The following is a 14,011-nucleotide window of genomic DNA, read 5'->3' on the forward strand; positions in this document are numbered from 1 at the left end:
TATACATCCAAGTGTCTCAATACTGATACATAAGATATTTTTTTACCAGGAGATTATAAAAGGGAATAAATCTACAGAAGAAAGCTTGATGATTGACTGTCATTAGAGATTTGGTCATGTTTACATCTTCCATACTTTGTTTCCTCACTACTGGATTTGAGTTTAAAAGTGATCAACCTATTTAGCTACTACGTGACATCAGAAAGCAAGTCAAGTTTCTATTGTTTGGTATCAATAGTTGAACATTTAAGAAGCAATTACATAAATTAACTACTGAGGCACGGTAGAAGAAGAAAAGGAAATAGAATTAAACTAAAATGTAGTCCACAGGCATGTTCAAACTGGTAACACAAGGTATATTTTTGATATCCAGTATTCCCCCTCCCTACATACAATGATACAACAATCCCAGGGTCTACTGACAGAATTAAAAGAAATGGTGTGCTTTATTTGGAATTAGTGTATTAAATAAATGAGATAACATGAGCTCACTCAGCAGGTTTTTAAACATAGAAAAAGTACTCTCCAAAATCAGGCTTCCTGAGATTAAAGGAACAAAAGCATATCTAAACTGTTCAATATTATACTGTACAGTGTGTACCACACTGCCAGCAGATAAGATCAGAATGGAAATGGGTGGAAATGTGCAGTCTCTGACTTCTCAAACTAGAGGTGTAATAATAATAATAATAATAATAATCCTTGCATTTGATATAGCGCTTTTCACGTCAGGAGGACGTCCCAAAGCGCTTCACAGAACACACTGTAAAGTGAATTGACTGTATATTTGTGGGCGAACGCGGCAGCCAATTGCGCACAGCAATGTCCCACAAACAGTCGTAGATTGAAAATGACCAATTTAATTATTGTTTTGGGTTTTTTGGAGGGATTATTATTAGGCTCTGTGTGGAGTAAGGAAACTTGCCCAAGGTTTCGCCCTGCCTGGAATTGAACTCAGATCTCTCACTTGCAAAGCGAGTGCTCTAACCACTGAGCTACAGGACTCCACATGTGTAGACATGTCACAGGGGTGGGGTAGGAGAGAAATAATAATTTTCCCCCCACTTTGCTCCTGATACCATATCTATCAATATTCAAACCAAAGGGAGGTCTTAGGTGGACTATGCAGCTATATGTACAATACTATATACATTTAATATATGTGTGTGGTGTATGTGAAAGAGAGATATTAATGTCAAAAGAGACATATTAAACAAATTACAAATGTCTATACCTGGAGTCTAAATGTAAGACTTGTTAAATACCAAATGTTTTCAGGATTGAGATACTTGTATCTGACATTAGAAGATGTTGTAGGTTGGATTTGCTCTTCTTTTCTAGTTATCCCAGAGCATGCCCTCTCTCCCTCCCACTTCATGAAGTGTATACTAAAGGAGAATTACTCAACAGGAGTAAAGCCCAAGAAATGATTAGTCTTGGATTGTCATCCGATATCACTTGGATTAGAACAAAAGTGCTGTATCAGCCCACTCTGCTAAATCATTTAACAGATTTGCTTTTTTTCTAACAGAATCATTTAGTAAATCTGTAGTGAATAGTACCTCAATTTTGATGCCCTAACTCAATGATGGAAAAAAGCAAAAATGGAAAAGGCAAATAGGCATTTTAGAGGAATTTGTATTTTAGGATCTTTGCTCCCAACACTTTTTTTCCCCATACCTCATCTAAGATAACACCTCTCTGCTTCACAGTACAATCAGTGATTTGTTCTGTGTGGAAACACATCTTATACACCACATGTGACTTGCATTATTGTTTTTCACTTACATTACCGCTTTTCTTTTCGAGTCTGAAAAACTCAAGAGGTGGGATACAAAGACCTGCATTATAATTTAGAATGCAGTATTGCATTGTCACTTGTGTGGTATTCTATGGTCATTGTTGATAATATGCAGTAACTCATCCTGCAAAAATGTTGAAGAAAAACTTGTTTTAATATGTAAAATGACATAAATTACCAACAAGGCCCATGGAACAAAAATGTGCACACTCTCCAAGCCCTGTTTGTTCTCTTTTGAACTACTGCACACTAAAAGAGGCACCACTGGCCGTATTCAAACCTGGGAGGTCACCAAACACCCAAACGTGATCAATGTCTTCTGAAATCATTATTTTGGGATGCAAATCTGGCATTCAAAATGAAATGGATTTTCATTGTAGTCAACAGTTAAACACATACATAAAAATGTTCAGGATTTTCCAATGTTTGACCAATTCAAAAAGTTTAATGGAAAAAACCTAAATGACAGAAAACATTTTGAACAGTTGAATGCACGATTTAGAAGTAATTGTACGGTAAAATCACTTGAATGAAAAGTCAAATACTTAAACGATATTATTTAGTACCTATGATCTTTCTCCTACGAAAATAGAATTTGATGTAAATGCAGTGGAGCCCTGTTATAACACTGGCCTGGGATCCATAGAATCCAACCAGCCGTTTTTACTGCTTTTCTGCTAAACTGACTGCCTCGATCCATGTACGACTGAATTGAAGGACAGAAAATGTAACTCCATTATTCAAAAAGGAAAGATAGGACAATTCAAGCATCTTTTACAAGATTCCATTTATAATCTTTTAGCCTATGTGTTCAACATCAATGGTGGGCAAATTACTGAAATCTTATCAGGGCAACAATAACACATTCTCCAGATAAATATATACAGATCAGAGAGTTTGTTTGGGTGTTGTGAAGAGTAGATCATGTCTCATAAATCAGAATTATCATAGGGGTGATAGTAAAGTAAGTGTGTGTGTTTGTGGGGTGAATCAATCGGTGTTATTGATATGGATTACAGAAAGCATGTGACAAAGTGCCACATAACAGATTAGCTAAAATTAATAATAATAGCATTTAATATAGCACTTTTCACTTCTTCTAGATGTCTCAAAGCACTTCACAGATTATACTGTAAAATGAATTGACTGTATATTTGTGGGTGAAATGCAGCAGCCAATTGCACACAACAATGTCCCACAAACAGTCATGGATTGAAGTGACCAATTTATTATTGTTTTATTTCTTGAGGGATTATTATCAGGCATGTGGAATAAGGAAACTTGCCCAAGGTTTCGCCCTACCGGGAATCAAAACTAGGTCTCTTGCTTGCGAGGTGAGTGCTCAAACCACTGAGCCACAGGACTCCACTTAAGCACATAAGAGCTAAAGGCAAAACTGTGTCATGGACAAGAAATTGGTTGGAAGGGAGGAGATAGGGAGATGGTACAAAAATATTTTTTCTCTGATGGGCAGGCAGCGACCCATGGTGTCTCCCAGTGATTGGTCGTCAAATCCCAGTTCAGAGTCAGGCACCCAATCTTACTGAGGATATATTAGCCTTGGAGGATGTTCAGTGTCATTTTATTAGATTAATACCTGGACTGAAGGGGCTTGGCTATGATGAGAAGCTTGGGACGTGAAAGGCGCTATACAAATATAATTTTGTTGTTGTTATATTACTTAAGAGAGGAAAGGGTGATTTGATTGTGGTGTACAGATTTATGACAATTGGAATGCTCAGCCCAAGAAAGCTATAGAGGTAGAAACAATAGGGGTATTTAAACAAGAGATGGACAGATATCTGGGCAGTAGAGGTATTAGGGGCATGGAAAATGGGTGGACATTGGGGATCAAAGAGTTATCAAGATCTCATAAACTGGTGGAACAGGCTTGATGGACAGAATGACTTCCTGTTCCCACTTTTCTATCTACGAAACGACATAAAATTAAATCACAGATCAGACGGGGCATAGTGAGATGTAGATTCAAAACAATTACCCCAATATAAAAATGATTGGTGTAAAGGCAGGACTAAACGAATGCAATGCGAACCAGCACAGGCATAATGGGCTAAATGGCTTCCGCCTGTGCTGTAGATTTCTATGGTTTAATGTTGAGGTCCTGATCTCAAACATGTTTCTGTGGGAAAGTTGAGCAAGAGCCCACGCACTTCCCACAGAGGAAGAAAAAACAAAACAGAATGTCACAACGGGTTGCTTTTGCACACCTCTTTATGGCAAGTTTCAAAGCAATAAAATTGCTATGCACCAGATGGCTTTGCTACAGGAAGGAAACCAATTTTCTTGGCCAGCATAGCGAGTGGGACTGCAATAAAATAAAAAAAATACTCTTCATCTTAAATCCCCACAAACAGATGGACTGATGATGGTTGCCACTCATTTAATTCTTATCTATTGACTGAGGAGAGGAAAGCTGCTTGATAAGTTTCCTTGGTTCCCAATCAAGCATGATTTACATACTGAGAAGAAATGTTGTGGCATAACTTTCTTTATGTTCATAGTAGAAAGGTAATTTGATGTTTTTCTCCATAAAGGCAACAGATTTGTGTTGCCTGATACCACTAACATGAGCAGAGAGTCATGTCACACCTCTATATGTCAGGTTTCAAACGGCAGCACACAGCCTGCCCATATGTTTTTTTTAAAAAAAGTTTCTGAATGGAGTGCACTTTTCCAATTTGGTGGAGATGCATTACTGCCATCCAGGACCAAACAAAGCAATAACATTACATTTATATGAAAAAAATTCCCTCAAGTAGAAAGATTAATAGCATTCCTAAAAGATTCAGTAAGAAATTGAAACACTTCTTATTGCTGGCAATTTCAAAACACTGCAAATGCAATGGGCAGTGGCAGCAGGCACAAATTAAGACAAACTCGCCACGGTGAAATGCAGTTTTCGTTAGAACAGTAATATTTACCCTCAAGCTGAATGGGGTTAACTTTAGCTGAATCACAAAAAGAATTTTCTCTCACCTCAAATAACACCCTTATTCCAGCAATCATTAATTTTCCTCTCCCCAAAACACAGCAAGCTTTTAGCTAAACTTGGAGCAATTAGTGTCAATTGCAATTGCTTCTATTGATAGCAAAAGGCCCCAAATAAAAGATTTATATCTAAGAAAGGTGTTTTTTTCCTCCTTTAAGGGCTCATAGAAAAAGTACAAATCACACATTTTGTCACCCTACCTACCCAATGGCCCTATTTTCACCTGCAGGCTGAGTTGACTACAGCTAATAATGGGTTTGCTCATCCATGCAAACACAAACATTTGCATTTAGCATAGCACTAGTTTGGGAAATGCTGCCCAGCATCTATTAACCAACTGTACTTCTAAAGCATTGACAATCAAGTGAACTAATATTCATTGCAAAGATGCATCCATGATTTTTACATGGTGAGCTGCTAGCAAACTGTTGTTTACCTCTTGATTTCCGTCTGCACTTACGTCTGGCTTTTCCTTTCAGGAAAAGCTGATTGAGAACTGGACACAAAATAAATTGCAGAGAATAGTGACTACACATGAGAAAACTGGTGAAAGAAACAGTGATGCATTTTAGAAAGTATGCACTCTTTAGAGGATTCAGAAAGAAAACACAACATACCTTCTGGCTGGTAACATCAAACTGTAGGTTAAGCAATATGCAGTTTAGGAACTTAGAACAATTCTCAGAACCAAGCTTATGGTCTTCAAGTAGCCTTCAGCAGCCAACTATGGATGCTGCTTCAGCAGGGGGAGCTGCTGACTACACCAGCCATTGCTGGGAATTTCAACCCCAACATTTTACAAGCTGACAATTCAAATTAATCCATGTAAACAAATTAAATTAAATCATGGTGAAACATAGCTTTGATTTATTTGCTGAATTCCCAGGAAGCTTAGTTTTTCCAGTGTTGAGTTTTCCCTACTTGAATGGTTATGCAACTTTTGTGAATACAACACATGCATCATCCTAAACCTCGATGCACATTAATGGTCACCTCCTTCAACCCCACTAGCAAAGCATGTTGTGATCAGGATTATTTTGAGTCACCACTATAGGTGACTTAACATTCGATTGCACAGCAATAATTTGCATGAAAAATTATTTCACTTTACAAATCTTCTCAGTCGACTAAGAATTTAATTGCAATTTTTTATTAGACATTTCAGAACTAAATAACATTTTTAAAAAATCAACTGGGAAATGGAATATCCAAGTCATAATATTTAACTGGACGTTAAACCAGTGGCATATATTTCATATGATAGTCCAATTGTATTAAATATTATCTTATTACAGGTTCAAAATTGGAACCTGTAATAAGAGTCAAAGCTCTAACAATATGGAAGTTCTACAATAATCATCCTCCTTCTCCCCACCCACCTGCCCTCCACTCTCCCCGATCCCGACCCCCAACTCGGGTCCAAAACATTGATTGGAACGTTCTCCAGACTTGAAAGGTGCTATACAAATGTAATTTTATTGTTGTTGTTGCAACGACAGAAAAGTCACTAGTATACATTGTTTAGTTTAATGATTTCCATTTCCATGGGACAATTTTAAATTAAACAATTAAGTCTACCAATGAGGTACCAATATTCTTTTCCTCTTCCAGATTTCCTCTTGAGAAGAATAGTCAGGCTCAAATAAATTGTTCATGTTTTTCACACCAGATTTTAGACTGAAAGAATGGCTTTGTTCATGTGTCACTGCTATATTGACATTGTAAGCCCAGCACGTGCCTCGTAATGCACAGAAAAGCAAAAAAGGTTAAAGCGATTTTTTGCCACTGTGCTGTTTGATACTGCAAATGATTCTGTTGGTAATGGATCAGCAGTTTAGGTAAAATTTGGCTCAATCAGAAAAATGCCTCCAGCTGAGATATATAAACATTGATAACAGGTAATAAATAACAATGCCACTCATACCTGTGACTTGGGGCACATATGGCACAGATAACTTTTCCACACTGTAACCACTGCTTGCCAGAGTATCAGCAATCTCGGTTTGTAAGAAAAAACAGCTCTTCTCTTGGCTCTCCAAGGACTTGGGCAATCTATTAATAGAAAAGAATTTTCCATAAAATGGCTAAAACATCCTTAATTAAAGTGCACTTATAGAGGAGCAATAAATAATAAAAAGGAAATCTTTGGAAAATCCTGGAAGATGTAAAAGACATTTGACACATTGTTTCTCTTTTTACTAAATTTAAAACTACGATGCTGCATTAATGCATTAGCAGCCTTGCTGAAGACAGAATTGACAAAAGATTTTTATTATAATGGCATTAAAGTGCAATGAAGACAATATAATTCACAATCTTAGTTAACTTGATTAAAAATAAGCTTGTGAGACAGTTAATTAAAATGTGACAACCTCATTACTGCCCCACAGCAATAATCTATGATAATTAGTGCAAATGTGTGGTTTTAGTAATGACATGTAAATTAAGCTCTGACATTTGAATTGGCTTTTAGTTTTAAATAAAGGTATATGGTCAAAGTTGGGTCAACAGCTTGCTTGTGATCGAAATGGTCACTGGCATGAATCGTGTCTAAATTATAACTGAGAAGCTTCCAATTTAGAACTTGCTGAAAGACTAACCTTATTTAAGAATTGAACTTGTAGGAAACAATGCTGCTCCATTTGCTGAGAAATATCAAAAGATTTTCAGAGGCAGAAAACACATCCCCTCCCTAAAGCACATAAAGATATTAAAGTCTATTCTTGGGCCCCGCAATCCATACAGTTAAAGTGGAGTCCTGCAGCTCAGTGGTTAGAGCACTCGCCTTGCAAGTGAGACACCTGGGTTCAATTCCCGGTAGGGCGAAACCTTGGGCAAGTTTTCTTACTCCACACGCCTAATAATAATCCCTCCAAAACAAAAATAAATTGGACATTTTCAATCCACGACTGTTTGTGGGACACTGCTGTGCGCAATTGGCTGCCGTGTTTTGCCCACAAGTATACGGTCAATCCACTTTACAGCGTATTCTGTGAAGCGCTTTGAGACGTCTAAAAGACATGAAAAGCACTATATCAAATGCAAGGATTATTATTATTATTACAAAGTAAAAGGATAAGGTAGTAGTCACCGATGTGCTGCACTGCACATCTAATGAAATTTAAGACAAATATATTAGACATCACATACATTAAATAATTACATAGAGACTGTAACATTTCTTTAAGTGAAGGTAGGCGCATCATGCAGTAGAAGGACCACTTTCAAATGAATATAATGACCGATAAAGACGACTAGTCCAGTAGTTATCTCAACTCTTGCAATTTTTCAGCTGTCATGACCCAAATATCTGACTGCAAGAATTGCAGACAGAGTAACTGCATGGTTGCTAAACTAATAAGGTTAAGATTTTCCCTACTATCCTAATTTCCAACCCAATCAGGAACTGGTCACACAAACTTAACGAACTGGCCACACTTATCATGCTATTCTTGGGATTGTAAACTGATTTAAGAGTGCAGCTGAGACACCCACCGCCCCAATCCTCATCTCAGGTTGGCTGGTTTCTGTGTAACAGAGATTTTGTTGCAAGAAAGAACCACCATAAACTGGACAAGTGCCACCTGGTGAGGGGATGACGCAACCTCAGTCAGTATGGCCACATGATAGGAGAAGGGTGTGTTGTGTGAAGGAGAGAGACGATCACCATTTTATACTGAGACAGAGATAGAAAAACTCCTGTCTGTGTAAGAGAGGACCGTCTGTTTAAGAGACTCAAGAGACAACGAGGAAAAGGAGAAGGAGGGCAGATCAACAACATACACAAAGAGGTCGCCATTCTCTCCCAGAGGAAGGATTGGATCACCGTCTTTGAATTCGAAGGTTGTATGTATTGACTTTGGTTATTAAACCATTAACTCTTTGTGTTACATTGTGATGAACCCATAAACTTGCAGATTGGCACCCTAGACGGGACGGTGAGAATAAAAAGTAATTCGCCGTTATTCACAAAGGTAATACAAGCTCCACCTCCTTGCTCCACTACTCACCGACATCATTAACCTCTCCGTCATCTGGCACTGTTCCTTCCCCCCTCAAAACAGCCACTATCATCCCCACCTTGAAGAAACCTTCCCTTGATCCATTACAGCTATCTAGCTACCGGCCCATCTCAAATCTCCCCTTCCTATCCAAGGTTCTTGAGAGAGCCGTTGCCTCCCAGCTTTGCTCTTTCCTCTTCTCTCACTCCCTCCATGAACCCGTCCAATTGGGTTTCCGTGCTGCCCACAGCACAGAAACTGCTCTGGTCAAGGTCACAAATGGCATCCTGACCATGTGTGACCAGGTCTTCCTCTGCCTCCTCATCCTCCTCGACCTCTTCACCGTCTTTGACACTGTGGACCACTCAATCCTCCTCCACCGACTCTCCTCCCACCTCAACCTTCAAGGTTCTGTCCTACCTTTCCCACCGCCTCTTCTTCGTCGTGGCAAACGGCTTCTCCTCCAGTCCCCGCACCGTCTCGTGCGATGTTCCTCAGGGCTCTGTCCTCGGTCCCCTCCTCTTCACCCTCTACATGCTCCCTTGGTGACATCATTCGCAGACATACGGTAAATTTCCACATGTATGCGGATGAAATTCAACTCTACCTCTCTGCCTCCACCCTGAACTCCAGGGCAACTGGGGTCCTAACCGACTGCCTGTCCGACATCAACTCCTGGACGAGGGCCAACTTTCTCCAACTCAACGTCAGCAAGACCGATGCCCTCCTGATTGGCTTGAGCCAGCGCCTCCGCACCTCAGGCACTGGCAGCATCAGCCTCCACGGCTGCACACTCAACCTCACTAAGCCAGTTAGGAACCAGGGTGTCTTGTTTGATCCTGAACTGTCCTTTCTCCCCCATGACCGGCACTGCCTACCACCACCTCAGCAACATTGCCAGACTCCGCCACTGCCTCACCCCTCAGGCTGCGGAAACCCTCACCCACGCATTCGTCACATCAAGGCTTGATTACGGGAACTCCCTCCTCATCGGCCTTCCCAACTCTTCCCTTTGCAAGCTGCAGATCATCCAAAACTCTGCAGCTTGTGTACTCTCACGCACCAGGCTCCGTGACCCCATCACTCCCACCTTCGCCCGACTCCACTGGCTCCCCGTCCCCCAGAGGATTGAGTTCAAGATCCTCGTCCTCACCTTTAAGGCCATCCATGGCCTTGCCCCCTCCTACCTCTCTGACCTGCTGACTCCCTACCAACCGGCCCGCTTCCTCCGTTCATCAGGCTCCGGCCTGCTCCATGTCTCCCGCCCGACCCACCCTACCATCGGTGGCCGTGCTTTCAGCCTCTCTACCCCCACACTCTGTAAATCCATCCCACGATCCCTTCGTCTCGCTTCCTCCTTTGCTTCCTTCAAGGCCAGTCTCAAGACCCTTCTCTTCGACCGTGCCTTTGGTCTCCCTCCCCAACTCTCTGCCTTCCCTCACCTCTACCCCGCCCGCCCCCATGCTCAGGCCCCGACACCTGACTGTTCAGCGCTTTGGGATGTCCTCCCGACGTGAAAGGTGCTCTAGAAGTGTAATTTTGTTATTTGTTAAATACTAATCAATTAGTATTTGTTTTAGTATTTGATGTTAAATACTAATCAATTAATTAACTGAAACTGATAGTCCAGAAGCCTAGTTGGTTAGTGACGATATAAGTGAGACTGGCAAAGTTAGGGAAGTTTCCTTCGAGTCAGTGTAAAGTTGGACGTGAAGGAATTAAATCCTTAACAACCTTTGTGTTTAGTTTAAAAAAAGGAAGCAGCAGAAGCAGAAATAATTAACGCTCACTATTGTTATTATCATTGAGAGCACAATCCAGAGAATATATGGCCAAATTAAGTCAGAAAGAAACTCTCGCAAAGCCTCGCAGCTCGCGGTAGTGCAGAAAGAAAAGACAAAGGAATTAATGGACAAATTAGCAATAGTAGAGGATCTTTTAGAAAAAAGAGAGGAAGGAGATTGGATTGGGAGCTGAGAAGCAGGAAATTAGAACAACAAACTGAGGATTTAAGAGCAGCGTACAATGTCCAAACTCAACAAATAATTAGAAGTCAGAAAGGCTCCAGTATTTCACAGAAAGGGTGTGAAAGTCAGATTAGTGCACTAAAGAAAATGCTTTCTGCAGAGAGAGAAACGATTTGTGCCATTATTATGGTCCTGCAAAGTTCCTCAGGTGATGATAGTGTGGATGACTTTGGTGATGAGGCGTACCACTACCATGACGGTGACCAGTGGAGGAATGGGCCATCGCCGCATTCGGCCATAACATCTACTGCTCCTATGGTGCCCGGGACGCAGCAATGGGTGCAGATACCAACTTTGGATCAGGCAGGTAATCAACCACGGCCTATCCTTGAAGCGCGTATTATTGCCCCCTATACACTTCGCGATTTACAAGGAATGGCTGCAAAATTGCTTAAATACAACGGCACGGGTATGGACTAGCGCATTTTGAAGCAGTAGCACATATAATTGTACTTAATGATTTAAATGACGAGCATGCTAAGCTGATTTTATTTACGCTGACGCCCAGTTTTTTTATGCTTTGCCAGTTGATGCTAAGACAGGGAATAGAAATGCTACTCAGACAAAGGAAGATGTTTTAGCCTGTGTGGGATTTGAAAGAGGGGATCCTTATAGAGCGTTGGGAGAATGTTCGCAAAATCCAAATGAACATCCTGAGGCATTTGGACAGAGATTATGGGCATGTTATAACTAAGCACACGGTGGAGTATTAAATAGAGCAGCAATAGCAGGACCGGAGTTTGACGGTGGTTGTGGTTGTACGTCTCGCATTCACTGCCGTAGATTACAATACAATATAAAATTACATCTGTAAAGTGCCTTTCACTTCAGGAGGACATCCCAAGGCACTGAACAGTCAGGGATTAGGAGCCAAGTGAGTGGGGGGTGGTTGGGATCAGGGAAGGTGGAGGGTGGCCGAAGGCACGTTGAATAGGAAGGTCTTGAGACGCGCCTTGAAGGAGGCAAAGGAGGGAACGAGGCGAAGGGAATGTGGGATAGAGTTCCAAAGGGTGGGGGCAGAGAGGCTGAAGGCCCAATCGCCGATGGTGGGGAGTGCTGGGCGGGGAACATGGAGCAGGCCAGAGCCCACTGAGCAGAGGGAGCGGACCTATTGGCAGCTAGTTTATTATATGAAGGTGACCCACACACATCAGGTTAATTGTGTACCACATAATTTGGTCTCTTTGGGGGTGAAGAAAGAAAATTTTGCTTCCATTTATATAGATGGCTCTAGTTATGTTAAAGATGGAAAACGATACGCAGGCTTCAGAATCTTCTGCCCACAAAAACAAGTGGATTTGGGATTTAAAATGTCCTCTGCTTCAGCATAGGCAGCAGAACTGGCTGCTGTGACATATGTAGTAGATCATGTTAAAGATTTTGGACTAACATTAACCATTTACTCTGACTCATCATATGTTTGTAATTCATTAACAGAATACTTACCCATTTGGCAAACTCGAGGATTTACGTCTGCGGTTGGTAAGCCATTGGCATCTGCATCACAATTACAGCATATACTGGAAGTAGCTGAAGCTTTTAAGGGGCAATTTAAATAAAGTAGAAGCCCATAGTAATAATAATAAAAAATAATCCTTGCATTTGATATTGAGCTTTTCATGTATTCTACACGTCTCAAAGTGCTTCACAGAATATACTGTAAAGTGAATTGAGTGTATATTTGTGGGTGAAATGCGGCAGCCAATTGTGCACAGCAGTGTCCCACAAACAGTCGTGGATTGAAATGACCAATTTATTATATTTTCTTTTCTTGAGGGATGTGGCGTGTGGAGTAAGGAAACTTGCCCAAGGTTTCGCCCTGGTGGGAATCGAACCCAGGTATCTCACTTGCGAGGTGAGTGCTCTAATCACTGAGCTACATGACTCCATAGTAAGATAGGTCCATTTGCAGCTGGAGTGGATGAACTTTCTACGAGTGAGGCTAAATCTGATCAGGAAAGGCATTCTCCGACAACAGCAAGTCCCATGGCTTCCATCAGCAGACAAATCCTGAAGAATCTGTTCTAAATGTAACAGCAGCTCAACAGAGCGATCCACTAATTTTGTCTTGCATTACAGGTCTCAAATCTAATCCATCTCTTCCTAACCAATTCTCCCAATCTCGCACTACCCTTAGCATTAAACAAGGCATTCTCTTTTATACTAATACAGGAGGTAATCTCTTGTGCGTTGTCCCCCAACAACTTCGTAATACATTAGAATACACAGCACAGAAACAAGCCATTCGGTCCAACTGGTCTACGCCAGTGTTTATGCTCCACATGAGCCCCCTCCTGTTCTTCTTCAACTAAGCCTTCAAGCATAACCTTCTATTCCTTTCTCTCTCATGTACCTATCTAGCTTTCCCTCAAATACATCTATGCTATTTGCCTCAACAACTCCTTGTGGTAGCATGTTCCACATTCCCACTACTCTCTGTATGAAGAAATTTCTTCTAACTTCCCTATTTGATCTATTTGTGACTATTTTATATTGATGGCCCATTTATAATGACATCATTTATATGATTCATGACTTACCCACTGGAGGACACCTAGCATAAGACAACAGCTTGAAATGTGTTAAAAATTTGGGATGGTGGCCAAAAATGGCACACAATATACAGAATTATTACAATTGTCTTATTTGTGCTCAGCACAATCCAGATCCCAAAAGAAAAGGCTCTTTTGTGGCATACCAGACCAATTATGGGTCCCTAGGTGGATCTCTAAATTGATTACATTGGTCCTGGTACAGCACGGGGAAATCAATATATTTTCGTAGTTATTGATGTATTTTCCAATGGATGGAAGCCTTTCCAGTGCGCAATACTACTGCAACTGCTAATTTGGTGCTAAATATATTGACCTCTTTTACATTTTTAAGCGAGCCAGTCCTGCAGTTTATCAAATTTCTATTCCCACCTCACGTGGCAATCACAGACTACTGGTATCACATTAAACACCTGAAACTGTTTAAAGCACAGGAGCCTTCACCTTGTGACTCAGTCCCCACAGTTACCAAGAAAAATGGTTGGTCACAACCCATGGTGTCTGTGGTGGTCCCTTCTGTGCCTAATGATGATCTCCCTCATCACCTCCTGTCCAGTGTCTTCTTCTGGGACAACTTACCCTTTTCTCCCCAACCCTCCCACCCATTTTAGCTCGACAGT

At 40.9% G+C, this 14,011-nt stretch overlaps 1 protein-coding gene across 3 annotated transcripts in view; it reads right to left on the minus strand.

The window, feature by feature from the left end:
• Positions 1-14,011, minus strand: part of LOC103183439 (protein EFR3 homolog A) — a 103,915-nt gene that overhangs the window by 6,047 nt on the left and 83,857 nt on the right. For all 3 annotated transcript variants that reach the window (XM_042346808.1, XM_042346807.1, XM_042346806.1), the window contains one exon: positions 6,736-6,863. In XM_042346808.1, the coding sequence (XP_042202742.1) occupies positions 6,736-6,863 (128 nt within the window). The remainder of the gene's footprint in view (positions 1-6,735; positions 6,864-14,011) is intronic.

The sequence above is a fragment of the Callorhinchus milii genome, unplaced genomic scaffold (genome assembly GCF_018977255.1).
Source record: "Callorhinchus milii isolate IMCB2004 unplaced genomic scaffold, IMCB_Cmil_1.0 Scaffold2, whole genome shotgun sequence".
NCBI classification, from domain to species: Eukaryota; Metazoa; Chordata; class Chondrichthyes; order Chimaeriformes; family Callorhinchidae; genus Callorhinchus; species Callorhinchus milii.